This window comes from Hippoglossus hippoglossus, chromosome 4, assembly GCF_009819705.1.
Source record: "Hippoglossus hippoglossus isolate fHipHip1 chromosome 4, fHipHip1.pri, whole genome shotgun sequence".
NCBI classification, from domain to species: Eukaryota; Metazoa; Chordata; class Actinopteri; order Pleuronectiformes; family Pleuronectidae; genus Hippoglossus; species Hippoglossus hippoglossus.
The window spans coordinates 11,097,424-11,118,555 of NC_047154.1; the positions used below are offsets into that span (position 1 = coordinate 11,097,424).

At 41.3% G+C, this 21,132-nt stretch overlaps 1 protein-coding gene across 3 annotated transcripts in view; it reads right to left on the bottom strand.

Moving 5' to 3' along the window:
- Positions 1–21,132, bottom strand: part of notch2 (notch receptor 2) — a 45,130-nt gene that overhangs the window by 15,767 nt on the left and 8,231 nt on the right. For all 3 annotated transcript variants that reach the window (XM_034582695.1, XM_034582698.1, XM_034582697.1), the window contains exons 2-7: positions 15,425–15,506; positions 3,093–3,367; positions 2,400–2,607; positions 2,137–2,270; positions 1,618–1,740; positions 133–366 (exon numbers count right to left, since the gene is read on the bottom strand). In XM_034582695.1, the coding sequence (XP_034438586.1) occupies positions 133–366; positions 1,618–1,740; positions 2,137–2,270; positions 2,400–2,607; positions 3,093–3,367; positions 15,425–15,506 (1,056 nt within the window). The remainder of the gene's footprint in view (positions 1–132; positions 367–1,617; positions 1,741–2,136; positions 2,271–2,399; positions 2,608–3,092; positions 3,368–15,424; positions 15,507–21,132) is intronic.

The window sequence follows — 21,132 nt, forward strand, 5'->3', positions numbered from 1 at the left end:
TCAGTGTAAGAACCACAAAATCACTTTTTTGAATGATAAACTATAAAAACAAGTATTGAGCAACAACAGAGAATCACGTTCACGTCAGGTTTGGTATAAAAATGTCTCCATGTGGTTTCACTTCTGGCTCACCTGTCTTTCCATGAGGGCAGACACAGATGAAAGAGGCAACGCGGTCGATGCACGTGGAGCCCGGGCTGCATGAGGCTGTAGCACAGTCATCAATGTTTTCAGAGCAGTCGGGGCCGCTCCACCCATTAACACACACGCAGACGTAGCTACCGATCAGGTTGCTGCATGTACCTCCATTCTGGCAGGTGTTTGGCTGCAGACGACACTCATCCACATCTTCTGTACAGTGCTGACCTGTGGAGGGGCAGAGGCAACGACATGGAGTGGAGGAAAGAATATCGAACAAATTAAGTTAATGCTCCGTGGAGCTTGTTACGAATATGGCTCCATATTTTCTTTTGAATCCATTTTTATTTAAAAATGGTTTGTTGCTCACATGGAAACAACAAGTTTAAGTTGGCTTTGCTTCCCCTGGTTGGATCAATATTACACAAACTCACACAGGCCCAAGGAAGCTGATGCATGCATGTTTGTTTTGTAAATGGAAAGCTTGAATATGCTACACAAGTGTGTCAGCAGAGACACACCTTGTGTAGAGAACAATTCTCAGAGATACAGAGAAAGACATCAGAAGAGAGGTAGGAAATATGATATGACTAGAATCACCGCACTGCGGTTGTATGTCACCACCAACCAGTGCCTTTCCCGTCTACATATTTCTAAAACATTTTTTGTAGATTCATATAAGGTCAACGTGACCTTGATCTTTGAGCACAAAAATCGAATCAGTTGATCCTTAAGTCCAAGCGAATGTTTCTATCAAATTTGAAGAAATTCCCTCAAGGTGTTCTTGAGATATCGCGTTCATGAGAATAGGTCGGACGGACTGAGATCAACCTGAAAACATAATGCCTCTGGCCACTGCCCTCTCCGGCACGGAAGCATAAAAACAGACCACATGAAGGGATGGATGCTATTATCACTGATCATACACATTTACTCCACCTGATTGCTCAAACAGCACTCAGAGAAGTAAAGATGTAACAGTAGAAACAAGATTTCATTGTTATTGACATGGGGTTTGGAAAATGGGTTATGTTTTCATCTGGGTTTGCTCCTTTGTTTGTCTATTAGTTAGCACCATTACAAAAAAAACACAAGACAGATTAACATGAAACCTGTGTGGAAGGATGTGGTATGGATGAGGAAAGAACCCAATACATTTTGGTGCAGATCCAGATTACTGGGCAGAAACCGGATTTTTTTTCAGGTTCTGTAACACTGCTTTATAGGGCATTGTTTTTTTACATTGTCACAGGGTTCCCGGGGAACAATTCATGGGTCTTGATATAAGAAACTAAGTATAATTGGGAGATGAAGATTGATATAGATTGACATCTATAAATGCAGTTTATAATGTGCAGTTTGATTGAATTTTAGGGGACTATTGGGCAAAGAGATAGTAACTGTACCACATTAACAACCATAGTATAATAATGGCTATAGGAACAGATATACAAATGATCATACACACAAATCCCTTACCAGTCCACTCAGGGGGGCACTGACAGTTGTAGGTGTTGACTCCGTCCATACAGGTTCCTCCATTGGCACACTGGTGATTGGGGCAGTCATCAAGGTTGTTCTCACAGTTACTCCCATTGAAACCTTGCACAAGTTTAAAGAAACATTAGTTCAATTGTGCGTTGGGAAGACAAGCAATATATATTCTTTGGTATAGTATCATATGGTGTGTGTATATGTTTTGGTGGTGTATAAACAGGGTGGGTGTTTGTTGTGTCTCCAAGGAAACTGTAGCAAACTGGCAGTGCAGTGTGTTTAATACAACACAACCAGCAGGATCAGACTGTTTACACTACAAACATCATGTAACAATTCAGAAACTCAAAGCTGCATTTACATGTCTACAAACTCCCTCTGTGTCTCCACCAGGCTACAACATTGTCCATTGTACACAGCCTGAGTTTTTTTCTGGTTCATGTTCAGAGTGAGCATTAAAAAGATGAACAGAAAAGTAGTCTTTCACAATTTAAATCCTCCTACCTGGAAGGCAGTGGCAGGAGTAGCTGGTTTCAGTGTTCTGGTGGCAGGTGCCTCCATTTAAGCAAGGAGACGGCGAGCACGGGATGTATGAGCTTTCACAATTTCGGCCTGTAAACCCCGGGCCACAGACACACCTGCAGCAATGACAAGAGTTTCATTTCGTTTCATTCAGTCTTTACAGTGGACTTCTGTTTCAAATTAGTGATCAAATTGAATACATTTTGACACTTTCCCAATTGGGTTACTACAAATTAGATACTCACTTATAGGAGCCAGGGGTGTTGTCGCAGGCTCCTTCATTTTGGCATATAGAGGGTGTGGCGGCACATTCATTTGTGTCATTAAGGCAGCGAGGACCTGTGTAGCCAGGAGGACAGGTACATGTGTAACTTCCAGCAGATGGAGAGCTGCACTTTCCACCATTAGCACAGGGACTAGACAGGCAGCTGTCTTCATGTTCACAACTTGGTCCTGGGGATGAAGACGAAGCAGAGGACTTCATGTCATTTCATGATGTTGTGTAACTGTGCTCATCACAAATTATCACAAATTTTGTTTTTTATTTTTCCAGGATACTGTCAACAAACATTAAGCCTACAATTGTCTATAGGACACTTTGGGCCTTCTCTAAAACAGAATTCACTAAAAAATATATTTAACTAATTGATAGATAATTATCGAATACATGTGTCAGAATCCAAAAATATAGTTCGCACATTAAGGAACTTTAAGTTTTTATTAGCCATGTCAGCAACTTTTAAGATATCCTGCTAACAGCTAAACAAGCACAACCACAAACGGATCATCCCCGGTGGAAGCAATAGCAGGCTTCTGAGCTCTAGCTTATTAAAGTAACCTCCTACATTGCAAACAAATACATCATTGTTGTGGTGAGAGACAGATGGCAGACCTCACCAATCCCGTGGAAAACTCCTGACAAAGAAACAGTGTCTCACCTGTCCATCCTCTGGCGCACTCACACTTGTACTTGTCGAGGGACAGCAGGGTGCAGACACCTTGGTTGGCACAGGGGTTGTTCGGGTAACACGTGGAGTTCTGGGGAGTTTGACAGTGCAGACCAGTGAAGCCCAGGGGGCAACTGCAGGCGGCGCTGCCTGGTACAGGTACACCAGCCAACATGGACACTGAGCAGTTCCCTCCATTCAGGCAGAATCCGGGTTGACAAGGGTCCTTGTGTTGGCAGTACTCACCCAGAAAGCCAGGTGCACACCTGGACACACACACACACACACACACACACACACACACACAAATATAAGTCATGGTGCAAATCATTTAGAAGTAATCATCCAAGATGATAAAGTTGAAAGATGAGTTACACAAATATGTGTATGAGTGCGTGTTTGACAGAAGCAAACAATCAAAACAAAAGATTGAGTTTCAGTCACGTAGATGTAAGGCACCGCATCAGACAAGTGCTGCTGAGGCTGAATGCACACACAAAGACTATCAAATACACAATACTGCTAATTCACAGACTTCACAGTATTAGCAAAATGTGTAGTTGTGTGAAACTAGTTGTTTTGTTGCTTACAATATTAAACCATGTAGTAAATGGTTATTAGACTCAACTCATTTTCATGTAATGCCTTTATCAAGAGAGAAATCTGATGCTATTGACAGTACAGGGCCTGATGCTCAACAGGAAGGATTTTCAGTCTCATGTTGTTAAGATGAGACAGGAATAGAACCACGAACCCTAAGAGCTTAATTTTAACAATATAAGCACATTTAGGGCAAATCTAAATCCCCTTTTACTAGTTTAAGTTGTGTGTTGGTCACTGCCTGAGGTGCATGGTTCCAAAGGGTTGCCCATAGTACTCTGGGCGTGGTGTAAAATAAACCAATCAACTCCCTCCTTGGTGGATTGACATTACTGTGGCAGATTTGCCGGGTAGTAAGACAGATTCCATCATGGTTTTGCCCATGAGCAAAGTGAAAGACATGGCCTTGACATTACTGAACAAACTGCTCTGAACCCTGCGCTGTTGCCCCATAAACCCTGCTCAGAGAAAAGAGGGAAGCTGGTCTAAGGGTTAAACTGGGGTCAGTTTTGGCAAAGAAGAAGTTCAAAAGCAGAAGGATGTGAGGTGGAGTTATCTGGAAGTTGTTGACTGAAGCCTGGTAGAAACTAAAAACAACAAGCAGAAAGCACCAGGAACTTGGGCAAAGTAACAGATGAACAATATTCCTGCCAACAGATAAGTAATACCATAAACTACATAAAAGTTGTTCACAAAGAACTGTGTGGTATACAACTGAAAGAAAAGCACAAACACTTCGCTTTTACCGACTTATGACCACATTTTCAAATCATGTGCATCTGTTTTTCCTTCTGCTTAGTCATCACTCATTTCTTTCGATTTCTCTTCTTTGTCAGTGAATCAACTGCATGCTGAGCAGTGGGTAGGAAATAGCAATATTACACAATGTGTCCACTAGAGATCTCAAGAAGACAATGCTCCCTCCATCACTTTCTATTCCTTTGTTTTTTCTGTCCCTCCCACTTTCACTTCTCTGTATGTGACAGTATTTGGTTGGAGGTTTTGCTTTGTTACTGAACAGAAAAGCATTAGGTAACTTCCTGTGTGTACCACTTTGTTCAGCCTGTCTCACATGTAGTGTGTGTGTGTGTGTGTGTGTGTGTGTGTGTGTGTGTGGCACATGGCAGACACACTGTCTGGGGACTGTGGGCAACTGAGCGACCTGCAGCCTCTTACACAGGCCTCTAAACCCACCTCCCTAGAGGGGCTCAGGTAACATATAATGGGAGAGTAGAAATACAGCACACTGTAACCAACACGCACAGGCAAACTCATACCCTCTTTCCTAAAACCGCCAAAAGAAAACAACATGGATATTTAATAAATAAGCAGATCTGTAGCATGTAAAAACATACCAGAATCCAGGATCTGTCTTATGTCAGTCTTATTTAATCTGAAATGGAGAAAGAACTGTGCAGATAAAACTTGCTTGATACTCATCTCACGCTTTCTAACTTTTATTTATTATTGGCCACTCCACCCTAAAGCAGCTTGAAGATGTTAGGTTGTGAGCACATGGGAAAGTGGGAGAATCTTGAGTCCTGCCAGGCAGAAGTTTCACAGATCAGTCACATCTGTGATACTTGTGCCTGGTATGATGCGAGTCACCCGCTGTCTCTTCAAATGTGGCGAGCAACGTCTAACAATACATTCATAGTCTAGCTCACACATTGTTCACAAATGTACAGTGACATGAGCACCATCAAGTGCGAATTCGTTTAACCGAATAAACACTACAACATTGTTCCATGTGTCTATATTTGTTTTTACAGTTTCCAATTCGTTGAGACTTGGTATGACATTATTTTCTTTATCAACTTCAAGTGTAGAACAGGTCTGACAGTATTTGCTCATCGTTAAAAAATTGGTGGTAGTATGGTATCTATAGCCAAACCCAGAAATATCTTATCCCCCAGGGCTGTATACCTAGAGCGTTATCTAAAAATGATTGACGCACATTATAAATACATCAATGGCCCTGTTCAAACCTTGCATTAACATATGTCTCGGGTGATCTGATCACAAGTGGACAGCTCTGACTCCGTCAGTTCACACCTGGCAATAGAATGTGTTTTCACATGAAACACTGAGTAGAGCAAAACTGTTTTTGGTTCGGCAGAGGACGTCAGCTGAGTAGGTGGTCCGTCACTGAGGCCCAGGACACATTGGGGTTCACACTTCTAAAATAAAATGTAGTCATATGCGTCCCTGACCACCTCTGAATGGGGTCTGAGTGATGTGATCTCAAATGTGTCCTTGTGTGTACTTGGAGCTTTGGAGCTATCAACTTGTGATCAGATCACCCGTAAAAATCTTCTCTAAAAATCTTCTATTCGCACATACTCACGGTGCTGATGACAAACAAAATGGAAGATTAGTGATGTCAGATCTTCAAAGAAAAGACAAACTTGCTCTTCCTCTTGACCTAAACCCTCACAGATTAGAAATGGACATACTTCCTCTATACCTTGTCTGTAGCTGCATGTGTGCACTACAACTCCCTACATCCCCCAAAATATATTCCTACACAAAAACACGCACACACATAATTACACAAACACAAAGATGGCCGCCCCCTCCTCCCCCTCACTCTAAACAAAAACACAGCTTGTCCATGATATCTCAACAAGACGGCCGTGCTGAGAGTTAGGACTGCTCTTTTTTTCCTTCACAGACAACCCCCTCCACCCCTTTCCCAGAGTAATGACACAGCCCTCTGCCCTGTGACATACATCACATTAGCAGGCTGACACACTAAGAGCACCATGTCCAGGTTAATGCCAGGTTTACATTTCATTGGGAACATTTCACACATTTTTACCGTAAAAACTATGGGAAACATGAGATGTATTTTCAAAGTCAAGACGAACCACTTCAATGGGAGAAAGGGGGGAATTTGAAACGTGTGCTTTGTTGTAACATTTAGCCAGATTTTCGGTCTTTTGAGTTTGGAATAAACACAATGCCCTTTGTGGGGCATTTCTTTTCTCAGTTATGTCACATAAAACAGAATTAGTCAAATTAACCTAAGTATGACTCCTTTCGTAGAGTTGTCTTGAAAAGGTATTTGCTACTTTAAGGTTTTTGTGGCAACAGGACAGTATAGTAGTAGGATAGTAAACTTAGTCACTTCATATCTAACCAGTGTTGACAGAACCAAATGCCATGGCGTCAGGAAAAGATACCACCCTGTCCTTCAGGTTTCACTGCCAGATAGAGAGTTTATTATTTAGCCACTGGCTGTATCACTAGAGCCAGAGGCAAACAGACTAGGCTGTGCAGGATTCACATCATTGTCAGGGATTGGTGGCTCACTGAGGAAAAGATAACCCAGCACACTCACACACTGGCTTGTCCCTGAATACAGCACAGGAAGCAGCGTGATTCTTCTGCTAAATGTTCATACGCACTACAGAATAAAGGCTAGAATTTGAAATCTCACTCTCACACACACACACACACACACACACACACACACACACACACACACACACACACACACACACACACACACACACACACACACACACACACACACACACACACACACACACACACACACACACACACACACACACACACACACACACACACACACACACAGCTCTGCTTTCATGAACAACACAGCAGAGCCGCTTTCTGCAGCCAAGCTCATCTATGGGATTCTTTGTTTTGCTCCATGAGGCCTTTTTTTCCTCCTCTTTTCTCCATCCTTCTCTCACACTCCGTGCAGTTTCCTGCAGCCCTTCTTTCCCTCCGTTTCTCACTCCTCCACCTCTCATTTCTACCCCACTCTCGAGGTGTCAGGTTTCCACAGCTGGCTCACATTAGCGCCCCCTTCTCATGCACCGCACTCTCCCCCCCTCTCTCTCTCTCTGCACCCCCTCTCTCCTTCATTCTCTCTCCTCCTCCTCTACCTTGTGCTGACCTCTGTCTATCCTGGCCGGCTGTAGGGGGGGGGGGGGCTTCAATAAGCAAAGAGGGAGGATTGATTCCCAGTCACTCATGTAATGTCCCTCACCTCCAACCCTAATTCCTGTGTCTCAGGCTCCTCATTCTCCTCCCATCCCTGATCCATCCTTCTCCTTTTGTGTCCATTCTCTCCCCCTACCTCTCCACCTTCCTCTCCTCCCCCTGCTGCCACTTTTCTAGTCTGAACAACGCTTAATAACTCCATCATGCTCTCCCCCTGCAGCCATCACAGTTAAAACAGTGTGAGAGAGAATAAACCAGCTCACATTTCAATCTCAGGCTCATTCCCTGGCTTGGCTGGTGCATAGGTGGCCTATTCATTGTACTGTAGTCCTGTGTGTGCATGCACGGATGTCACAATTCAGATGCAGAATACATTACTCTATTTACTGTGGCTTCCACGCATGCCTGTGCCATTAGCTTAATGGGTGATGTAAATTAGCCGTCCAGGTTGTAAGATGGTGAAGTTCCTGAAATAAGATCTGCTGCCATTTTGACTATAATGCAACTTCATCAGAACCAAGAGTCTTTAGAAAGTTGAATCCAAATCACAAATCATGATCACAATTATTCAATACTGACAAATATATCAAAATATAGCAACTGCATCACTGTTGTTCAAACCAATGATTTGTGTGAGTCGTGACTTGAGACCAAAAACTTGTAAGTCAAAAACTTTCTTCAGACCAGAAGGATATGTACCAGAAGGAAGATAAACTGAGATTAACTTCAACAAACTTCAGATACAGAGGTATAACACAAAGGAGGAAGCACTTTTTTGGACCTAAAAGTTTAACAATGGAGCCCCATTTCTGTACAGGCAGGCAAAAGGTGAACTAAGGTGAAGGTTTTTTTTTAAACACGGGTAAAAAGAAAAGGGGTGATTGACTCCTTCCCCTTTGTCAGTAAAAGAGTTTTCGTTTCTGTTTTTTTTCCACAGTGAGTAACGCAATGACGCCATGAAAGCACCTGAAACTGAGACTTTCTCTCCCCTTGCAGTCTTGCCAATGTTGTATTTTGCACAATATGAAGAGAAAAAAAAAATCACTGTACCCAAGATGTAAGGTCTTACATGGTCACACTAAAAGAATATAAACTAAATGCAAACAGAAGTGCAAAAGCAGTCAATAACACCATCACCTCGAGCCAGTGGCACTATATTGAGGACAAGCCTCAGTGAGCTTATGGCAGTTTTGTGATACCCTTGATTAAATTCAGACATTTCAAAGAGGCATCCATTACAGAATCAGGGCTTGACATTGACGTTTTGAGGCTTGTCCCACAAGATCTTTCTCTTACGTTGCCAGGGGGGTAAAACAGGTCTTGCACTAAGTGACTAGCAATAGTGTAATAGTTAGGCCCATACACCAGTGGGTGCGACAGGTAGGTCAAGAGGTTTGTTCTACACTGGAAAATTAAAATGCAACTTAACTTAGAGGCACAGCTTTAATTACAGGTTATTTTCGATGGGATGGAAACTATGAACATGTCACTTAAATAATCATAAGTCATTTTTATGAGTTGGAGGTGTATTTCTGCCATGGTAGCTCACTTCTCAGCACGTTAGCAGAGTAAGGTGTGAAAGAGATTCAAGTTCACACACACATAAAAGAAGGTGGGTGAAGTGAAGAGAGAGCACAACGAGGTGGAAGTAAAAGTCAGAAAAGTAATGAGAGTGAGACGTATTGAGAGGGAAGGAAGCGGGGCAGCCAGACTGAGAAGCATCAGTGCAGACAGAATAAAGAAATGCAGAGCAGGGTGGAGTCTAAACTCGGGCCTTGTGGTAACATTTCAGGCTATGTTTAGAAACATGTTCATAAAGAGTCATCTGAGTGAGCACGGGACTCATTTTCTCTCTAAAAACTTCTTCTGCCGATCTCTCTATGTTCTGTCATTATCCTGTTTGTGGGGTGGTTTAAGTGGAGTCTCCAACAATACGTCTGTAAGCTGAAAAAGGTTCTATATCCAGGTCTGCTCTGTGTGTAGTAGACCATGGACTGATTTAGAAATCTATAACTAAAAAAAAAAAGCACAGTGTATACCCTCCTATTAAGTTCACCTGATGACAGAATTACTGATGTTTCCCAAGTATTGAATTTATTACTCTAGCCCACCCATGAGATTCACTTGGAACTTCCCACTGGCAGGCAACAGAGTGAGAAATTTAACATGTTATTTATGTGCTGGTGTTGATATTTGTCAGCTTATTATTCAAATAAAAACGAAATATTAATTGAAACTGAATTACATTTAATTGATTATAGTTGCATATACTTTACTGATTACTTGGGCTTATTAACAAAGCAAAGAAGACCGATAGTAAACTGGTCAGAGTCAGAGACTTCACATCACAGAAGATGTACAGACTCAGACTGAGTGTCACAATGTGACAGAGCTGAGGTACTTTTGACCCCACAATGTCATCATCAGTGTGTGACAGAGAGCTACTTATCACCTCACTGCATGTGGGTTTATGGTCTGGTTGCTACATTCCTCACTGTTTTGGAAGGCTTCCTCTTTTGAAGAGTGAGGGTTGACTTTCCAGACCTTCAAGAAGCGCACTGTTTGTGTATTTCACCCTTTATGTGTTTGTTTTTGTTTGTTACCTTCACCAAGGAGTTTATGTTTTTGTCTGCCTCTAACTGTTTGTTTGGGGTGCGGCATAACCCCAAAAAGTACCTATTAAAATCTGGCGCCAATCAGGATCAGGGGGGAGATGAGGAATTTTACTTTCTTTAAGTTTGCAATATATGATTGATTTCTCAGTGAATAATTCATGGATCTTGATGAAGAAAATGTGGTGTGTTTAAGGGACTGATACTTGTGAATGTGTGCTATTTGGTGCAGAATGATCCAAATAAAAATCCACATCTAGTGAATTCAAATGTGGTTTCATAAGGGGAATGTGGGGCAGAGACGGAGTGCCATTCCAGTTTTTAATGTTTCTTTTATCATGGTGATCCTCCAAGAGAGATTTAAATCCCAGCGACCACTGACAGTAGAACATGAAGGCCAAGCTCTACTGATTTGATTACGTTTCATAACTAAACAATGACTCAATTTAACTATAAAATGAGCCAAGATCAAAATAGTTGCAGCCCTTGCATCATCATAGCAACACACAGAGCACCATTCAAATAAAGATATGTTAGCTGAACTTCAGACCTCTCTGTGCCAGTACGGGAACTTGCCACAGGCTCAAGGTGCCCCTGACAATTCAAAGACACACACACACAGACATACACAAATATAGTACTTATACAAACATACACACAAAGAAACTCTTATCATTGTGGTTCCAGTCTCCACATCTACAGTGCTGTTGACTAGGCTGTGGGAAGGAGATAAGTGTTTCGGAGTGAAAGAGTGGGAAATCACTGCCGTGGGTTCTTTTTTTCTTCTCAAGGGTTTGTTGACTTTGGTTTGGATTGTATGCCAAATCCAGTTCAGATATGTGTGAATGTGTGTGTGTTTATTTGTGCCTGATGGTGTGGGTGTGTAATGCATCTGATGTGAAAGCATCTCTCGCTTCATTCAATCTTCTGCAGGCATCCCCTTTTATATCTTAAAGGCATGAGACTTTAAGAGCAGATGTGGCTGTGAAATCATAACACAAGTTTCTATGAGGTGACACAAAGTGGCTGAAACTGATAATAACAGCAAGAACAAAAGGTCTTCAGCAAACCTCTACAAACAGAAATATCTTATCAGAAGATGGCGCAAGCATGACTTTAATAAAGGTAAAAGTTGAAGATGTAAAAAACAATGTATAAAACTAAAATAAAGAGAAAAGAAAGTGTTGAGAAAAGATTCTGGGGTTGTGGGAGAAGGATTAAAAGGCCAGGTGAGTTTTGTCCAGAGGCATTTAAATCTTTGCAGCAGTGGGAGGGATCAGGGCACGGATGGATGAGTGACAGTTTGATGAAGAGGGCGTAGCAAGAGGGAAATTACACTCCTCTCTCCGCTCCTCTCTCGTTTCCCTCCCTTCCCCCCTCGGTGCTGCTCTCTCATCATTAAGGAGTTGTGCTCCGAGGTATTCCTCCTCAAATTACCTGAAAAGAGACATCCTCTTTTCTTTTGGCCCTTTCTCATCCTCTGTAGCCAGCAGGCAAATTCTACACGTCAATCAAACTGGCAGCAGGTCCACACAACACAGTGACTCTCTCTCCTCAGTCTAAAGAAAGATTTTTTAATAAACATAAAGACATGACAGTGACTACAAGAGACAAAAGATAATAGAGGGAATGTGCATTGAGAAGATGGAGAGTCAATCCCTTTGCTCTCATGGAGTAGTGAAGCGCTTGGACAATATATTATGTGTATTCTCACTAATGCGTCTAATCAGAAATTGACCCCAAACAAACAACAACTTACTTAAGTCAAGCCCACTACTTAATTGTATTCTTCTTTGATTCTAATGAAATAGCTATAATAGCTGATTGTGTGTGTACATTTATGACCTCAAGCCTCCACTTGAAAACAATGCCTGCATACCACAGAGAAACATGCCTGTTTGTCTGTATCAGTCCTGCCCCCACATGCTCTATATGAATGTGTGTGTGACTGAGCGTGCTGAGAGATTGTGCACAGAGATAAGAATTGTCTTGATTACACAGACATGGGACGTCTTCATTAGGTCCTACTTCAGAAAACACTGGAAGCAATGACTACATGGCAAGCATTAAAAAGTCCAGAGTGAAAAGCTGCATGTTCCTAACCACACAGAAGTTTGTTGAGAACCCTTCGTGTAAATGTAAAAGTCCTCAAGCCCAATGTCACAGCATAACCAATTTCTCTGTGCTCTTATTCAATAAATATCTCATCAGAAGTATTTGCATCCCTTCAGCAAGGATAATTTATAAATACGCAACAAGCAAATTTGTCCACATAACCGGGCAGTGACACAGTCACAACACACACACCTTTTTCTCACACCCAAAGCTGAAGGCTTGCAGTGTCACCGGTTAGACAACTTCTCTGCAACCTGTCCTACGAGGCCGCAGGTCGACTTCTCCCATGTACTTAAACTTGTAGAACATTCTTCATTTCTTGAACGAGACGCCTGAGCTTTCTATGCAAGCAAAAAATTCAAACACTTTTTCTTTTTTCTAGAAATGGAATTTAATCAGTGAACGCTAATGTACTGTATTAACAACGAGGCTCAGGTACACTGGATCTAGTGTTAAGAAGTTTTCAGTTTCTCTTCCCTTCTCATTTTCTGTCTCTCTTAAATGAAAGAAGTTTGTCTCCATTGTGGTTATGATAATTTACCAATGTCCAAACAAAAAACAATACTGTACTTGCCTGAACTTCTATTATAATTTTCCTGTTATTACATAATTTGAAAATATTTAATAATAGGTCATTTGTTTTTTCATCCTACTCTCTCAATTGAAACAAAGCTGGCTAAACTTAACTAGGAATGCCTCTAAGAAAACAGATGAACTGTCCGTCTGTTAACCATGTGGTGACCTATCATATTATTTGTCAGATTTATAACAGTTACTCACAGTCTCACACATAGGGACGCAGGTCTGAGCCAAAAGGCCAAAGTGACTGTTTACTTACAAATGGCTGTCTCTACTATACAGAGGAGACTAATAAACACATAATTACATTTTAACACAATGAGCCTTTTGACTAGCAGCACAGTGCAGACAGGACCAGACACACAGGGCAGAGGCAAGCGTGTGTGTGGGTGCATGTGTGTGTCTGTGTTGTTCCTGATGGCACAAGACACTGACTGAGTAGTTAATCAGTCTAACACTAAGCCTGCGCTCTGTCAGCTGACTCTTCTAAACTAGGAGACTTGTCTGTGTGTGTTTCCAGGGCAAGAGGCCTTTCTACTGTTTTTCTTTTATCTTCAATGTCATCATGTATTTCAGAGAAAAAATACTGACTTTATGGTCACGACTGGAGACGGATAGGCTACAAGAAAATATACAAGACAAGAGAAAAACAACAAAATCTTCCCACATGCCTTAAAAATGTATATTTTCTAGTTCCCTTGTACAAAATCGACAAAATAAATAATAATAATAATTAACAATATAATAGAAATTAAATGGAATGTTTACCCTGAAGCACTGTTCTGTATGTACGTCATATTAAGGACACTGCTCTGACGTTACATGAGATTTTTTATCTCGGTATATGGTAAGGCAGGGATGGGTCATCATTTTTTAAATTTTGAAATAGTCATAAAATTATAAAAGCCTGTCTCTAATCAAAACATTGTCCCTTATTTATACTGGTGCCTTGTAGTAAGTAATACTACGATCAGCAGAAGGAGACTTTAATGCACCTAAAAGCTGTATAACTGTCATTAAACAACAAAAAAGCAGAACAAATGCATTTCCACTAGCCCCAGTAAAAATGTGTGTGTGCTGGATTTAAAGTCGAATAGATCCCTGTGATTTTGCTAAAAATTCCCATATCTACTTTGAACTCGTCCAGGCAACATAATCTCACTGTTTCCTCTTTAAATAAGCTTGACCTAGTCATTCTAGCCTATGTTGATTTCTGACATATTGAATCCACCCATCATACGCAGCCAAATTGCAGATGCTAAAAAACTAGATGCAGCAAGACCCCTTATCGTCACACCCATCCTAGCCTCACTTAAATGGTTGTCTGTAAGATCAAGGGTTGACAATAACACCCGCTGTCTATTAAAATACTTGATTCTCAAAAAAAAAAAATCTGAGTCAACAGGACTCACACATACACACACAAACAGACTCTCACACACACATGCAGATGCTCCACACCAATATATCTCCTCACACCTGCAGTACAGAGTCTATCTGACCTTCAATTTGTCAGAGGGAATGTCAAACACTGATTACGATGTGTCGCTTTCACCTTCCCTTTTTTTACAGAAGCAGCACAGTGTTGGAATTCCAAAAGCTCTGGGAACAGACGCACAGTGTAATTCACATCACATTCGATGAAATACGATCAGGTTCATGAACCAGCTATGTGTGTATTTTCGTTGGGAATTTGGCTCGGGAGTGGCAACACAATTATAAAGACAGCTCGGTCTAAATTACAAACTGTGCTACGCTGTCAGTAAGTGGAAGGCATAGATCACAGAGACCACGGCTCTCCTTTACACTTTAGCACTTTTCCCTAATGTGCTGATTGCACCACCGGTAGTTGGCGGCTTACATGCAGGTCAATTAAAGTTTCCACAATAATGTGACATGTGCCAAGGAACAAAAGGCTGCACATGTGTGGTAACAATTAATATCCTACTTGTCATTTTGACTCAGCAAGCCAAGTTTTTTTTCTCATCGGTTACAATAAATAGGTTATTTTCTCATGCAATAAAAATATCTCATCATTTTCTTGATCCCCGAGCAACAACAAATCAGTCAACAGTAAAATTATGTTGGCAACGCCTAGAGCTATCAGTTCTATAGCAACAAGAGAGTGTGTAACAAAACCCCCCAAATGTCCTAAATAGGATCTTGGAGGTGGAAATGTGTGTATTGGTATTGTTCCCAGTACTGGTGTACTCTGTCTGACAGAGCAGTCTTTTATTCCCCCTTTCGTGCCTGAGCAAAACCTCATGGTCCCGTGGACAGGCTGAGGTTGATCTAAAAACCCTATTTCTGTGCGGGATTTCACATCCAACTATCCCCTTATGAAGTGTTTCTATTGCTCTGGTCACATTTTCATAGCAGTGTTTGGATGACAGCATGAGTTAAAATTAAAAGCCTTTGTCAGTCTTGACCGGCCAATCTTACCTGCAGTATTCAGTGCCATTGGTAAAGGTCAGACATGTAGCGTTGTTAACACACGGTGCTTTATTATCCACACATTGCAGACCTGCAAGAGACAAGTTAGAGAGAGGACAATCAGAAGCAGTTTTCAGACATGAACTCAGCAAAATGGGGTCCAGAGTTTGCATTTCACAAATGAAGAACGCGGCAGGAGATTTTCCAGCCATACGTGTTCACAACAACAAAGCATCTCTGGAGTATTAAAGTAAGGGTGGCATGGCATGCAGGAGGTATGACCCAAGAAATTTAGTTTTCAGCTTTGTGTCTGTCACGTATTAGAAACACATGCCCACTTGCTTGCGGAGAATCTCTAGGTGTGATCTCACATGGGCTCACTCGAACATGATCCGGAGTTTTTGGGGGGGGGGGCTGGCAGAAGAATCTCTATGTCCGCAGCAAGTGACTCAGACATTTGAGTTCTCACATACAGCCCCTCAGGATAATTCCAGGAGTTAAGTGCATGTATAAAAGCAGCTACAGATAAACTTCATCAGCTTGATGTTCAGTCAAAATTTTCGTGACACCAGTTAGTCAGTAGTATTGCTACCTAAGCTGATTTAGCTATTCAGTAACATATCTTAACACAATGAAATGCTGTAGTAGTTTCAGAAAACTCAATTTCTTTATTAAAATGCACAGATTTGTAAATTGTGAAAATGACTGCTCCCAGTTCAGTTGTTTATCTACTCTGTGGAGAACAAGGTCTGATGATATGCAGTTTCCATAATATGGTGTTCTTGAATTGCTTGGTCAATGGTGAAATCCTCAGGCTTTATGTAGCTTAAACCAATAATTATGGTTTTATATCAATAAATTACCAATTTAAATTACTCAAAAGTTAATTAAAAGCTGGGTAGCTTTAGCGTGCAAAGGCTGGCACTACTGAAAACTCATCCAGGGTTCACACTATGGATTTTTTTCCTACAGGACCTATCAAATTCATGTTCACATTCCCAACCATTAGAAATCCAGGTGTAGTGCTGCTGACAAATGTATTTGCCCCACCCTTAATTCATGCTCTCACAACTGAAGACCACACTCTCAAATAAAGTCAGAAAAAAACCTTCATATCACAAACCCTACCCCTCTGATGGAAACCATCCAGTCTAAAGGTTTCCTCATTTCCTTCATCATTCCGGAGATAATGCAGAGGGTTCACCACCTATTTTGCCAACTATGCACAGCCAGCTAGTGGTCACAGGGCGGCTGGATGGGCGAGCAGATAGAGATGAGCCTTGAAGACAACAAAACCCAACTATCCCCCCACCAGTGAGAGACTCACAGCCAGACACACGAGGTATTGTGCGGCCTTCAAGGCGCCAGAGACACATGGCTCAAGTGTTCTTCACACACACCATGCCGGCCCAACATGCCAAACAGAAGTGTGGTCTTTATTCAAGTCTTTATTTATCAATGTGATATGGTAGCCATTTGAAGGAAACCACAGTTAGTGTATGATTAATTAAGCAAAACTGAAAAAAAAAAATGAATCAATCAGTAGTGGTTACGTAAATGCTGCTATATTAAAATCCCTTTTTTCATTAATAGCCCCACATGTTATAGTGAGTGGTTTTGTAATGTATAACCACTCTATCAGAACAGTGCTCTTTTTAACAGAACTGAGGGGAGGTCAGCTGATTTCAAAGAAATGACAACAATATCTTCAAAAAACAGTCATTGCATTACAGGAAGTGTGCTCAGCTGTGGTGTTACTTCCTGCGCCTAGATTAATCACAGATTCACTTATGTTCAAGAGTCCTTTAGGAGACACGTTTACAACTATTAACTCTATTTGATATGATTTTGAGGGGTTCATAAGTTGTACACAGTTCAGTTAACTTTCAGGGTCCACTCTCTGAACTGGTCTTATTCCAGAGTGAGAGCACACTAATGCCTTCGAGCCAGGCTGACAGACATAGTTCATTAGACATGGGGATACCATACATAAACCACTGTGAAATTCCTAATCCCAACAAGCATGCACACACACACAGTTACAGACACACACGTCTCTATGTGCATACTTGCAAAGACATCCACTGTAATAAAATGTGAGTAGATATCAGACTACAGCTGCATTCAAGCGACCACAGAAAATGCTGTGCTATTTTAGGATTTGTACTGAATGGACATATAGTATGCACAAATGCAACAAGTCAGTACATGAAAGTAACGCAGATATAATAAAACAATGTAGACATTCAGCATATGTTTAGTGGAAATGTTTTTATTGTTAAGTTAGCTATGCTTTTACTGTTCTACATAATACATCATAAAAAGAACAACAAATTGCTGTACATTAAATCTGGGCAACACCATAGGATGCCTGTCATCTAGTTGTAAGAGAAAAGAGAATGGCTGAGGGGGAGGAGATGAGGAGAGCTGAAAAGACCAATTCATCAGACAGGGGGAGAGAAGGAACTGAAGCTACTGAGCAGAGACCGGAAAAGGCTGCTGACGCCCCCTGACTGGTTTGACGAGCTTCCCATACACGCTGTTGTAATGCCAGAGACATTACAGACCCAATGATCTTACCAGATCTGGGATTGTCTGCCTCCTATTACGCCACTTAAATACTTTAACACACACACATGCAGACATTGACCAATCACAGTAATCGACCTTCACCAGCCTGGCCCCATGGGAGCTACTACCACAGATAAACTAAGTAAGACTGGTTCACACGCATTAAAATGACTGAACAAAGTTTTGTGAGTCACACTCATATCAACAGCATTGTATCCTCTCTACCTAACTGTTCTCACACTTAACTATCAATGAAACGAGGAGAGGAAAACCCTCCAGGAATGAGAGTCTTGATAAGACTGGATCGACAAAGTCAACAGTGAAACTACAGCCAGATGGTGTGAGCTGAGAGGAAACAGACACAAGTTACCTGACCAGATGATTTCTATGTTCTTCCTGTTCAACAGTCCTGAGTCCAAATATATATGCATATGTATCTATGTATGTGTGCATGCATGAGTGTGTGTAGTATCAATAAACTAAACGTTATTGGATCTGCAATCGATACACAAAATGTAAGAAAATATCTAATATATTATTGCTACATTGGTATGTAGGGGTGTAACGGTACACAAAAATCACGGTTCGGTACGTACCTCGGTTTTAAGATCACAGTTAGGTATGTTTTCGGTAAAGTATAACAAGGGAAAGAAAACATTTGTCCGATTTTTTATTTATTTTTATTCAACCCTGGTTAACTATGACTGTGTCTTTATTACCTAAGTAATTTTTACAAAAGGAAAATAACAAAATAAACACTTATAAATAAATAAAATCTCCATTAAGGTGCAGCATGTAAACAAATTAACTGTACTTAAACTGCACCGGTCAACCAACGACATCCAGTCCTTCGCTAAAGTTGCCCTCTGAATTTTAGACACACACAAATAAGTTCCGCACGTGAACTCTCTGTATTCGTTCAGTACACGTGCATACTGAACCGGAAGGCCCGTACTGGAATATCTTCGGTTCGGATACATGTACCGTATCACCCCTATACGTGAAATGGGATTGGGCCTTACTCTACTGTAGAAACAGCATTAATGTCATGCACTCCACTCTACCAGAAAGCCCCAAGGATAAAGCAGAGGTGGCTGGGGTGTATATGAACTCATGGTAGTAGTGGGAAGCAGAAAGGAAAGGTATGATATGCCTTGTAACTCTTGAAAATGTAAAACAGAAAAAGCAACAGTAGCTTGTTTGCCTTGTCACAAGATCAAACAAGCACAAGTTTTGGATGATATATAGCTTTGCCCTTTATCAGTAAAGAATGAGCTTATGTTCACCTGATGTGACCTCACCCAGCCCTTGGCTTCAGCATTGCTAGACATGTTCTAGTATTGTGTGTTTTAAGTATTGAGAAAAAGCTGCATGTCGTTTGCAACACTGACTTGCATAATCTGAACTGAGGATAGTGTTGTATGGTATAGTACCAGAAAAAGTACAGCACAAAATAAAGCATCTTACAAGTTATTGCACTTACAGGATGACGGCATTTAAATAAGTGTAATATTTTAAATGAGTTGCGTTGATGTGCCACACCTGGGGCAGTGCTTGTGTGTGTCTTGAGCACTCTGCATCAACTCCCTGCAGACACAGTGGGTGTGTCAACTGTTTTAACCTGTTTTAACCTTTCATTGTGACAACAGGATGAGGCATGGCTACTAATAAAAAGAAGGGAAATATTGAATTAATTTGATCACAAAGCAGACAGTCAGGGCAAGCTAACAGATGCAACAAAGAACGTATTTAAAAGATGTCTGAAACCTATGTGGACCAAGGCAGCCAACACATCCAACCTGGCAAAGAATCTCTCTGACAGACTGACAGAAACAGGTTCGCAATAGTGATAGATAAAATTATCACATCAGACCGGTGGGCAATGTCTACTGAAATGGCATATAAGGATGTCTAAAGTTAAGCATCAAGATGGACGATGACATCAGCAGGGTCAGGTTTGCTAAGTTCTGATGCTCAGGTTAGCACAAACGATTGGCATCAACAATGCATTGAGCTACAGGTTCTCTGAACCCCCGCAGCTCCTCTGCATTTTCTCTGGAGGAGCTGCATGTGTGAACGCAAATGTTTGAGTGAGACGCTCTGCAGACTTTCTCCGCCTGGTCTTGTATAATGTCCGTAGAAATCCAGAAACACAGGATTCCCCGCTGTGTTCACATCGAGCGAGTGAAAAAGCGGTGAAACACGTAGAAAACTCCGACAAAGATGTCAAGAGAGTTTGTGGTCTGTGAGTTGTCGAGAAAATAACGTGATCTCCGCAGCGGAGTTAATACGTCACTTGCCTCTGTCTGCTGCACCCAGCTGCTCCACCTCTCGCCTGAATAATACAGAGGATTTGTTGCTGATGCGAACACGTTTGTGCAATAAAAACCTCCCGCTGTGTTGTGCATGTGTTAAAGGTAAACTCTGGGTAAACTCCCTAGCCAATTCATAGAAGACTAGAGTTACAGTTATGGAGTTTGTTTGTGTGTGTGCGTTTGGCGGGTATATCAAAAACACACCCACACTAGATGGAAAAAATTCAAACAACAGAACACTCACTGGCCTATAAACTACAATTTTTATTGAACATGATAATAATACTTATTTAATATATCGTTAACTGTAGGTCTGGAACTTCATTGTGATGAAACTCACACTTCTTATTAACCTGTACACCACTGGGAAAAATCCATATGGGGTATGTTTAGACATGCATGCTGCAGGGGTCATGTGATGGCAGTATCAATGACTGAATGACAATCATTAGATTAGAATGAATTTTGTGTAAACATTTATGACAATCAATTTAATAATCATACCATCCTTCTCACAGTGAAACAACTGGACAGCTCTTTGATGTCCATGAAAATTGCGACTGTTATTAAAGGTCTCAAGTAGGGATGTCACAAGAACCAATACTTCGGTGCCAAGTCAATTCTAAAAACGTCACGTATTTTTTTTTACAGTACCGGAGGTACCAAACAATACCAGCCCGCCGTGCTGTATCACCCTGCCGCACGTCCTCCCTCCCCGCTGAGTAAAAGGACAGAAATCAATGAAAATATCCAATGACAATTTCCTAAAGACAAGAGGTGATACCATCAAATTAACAGTTTTTTTCAACCAATCAATTTGATATCATGCAA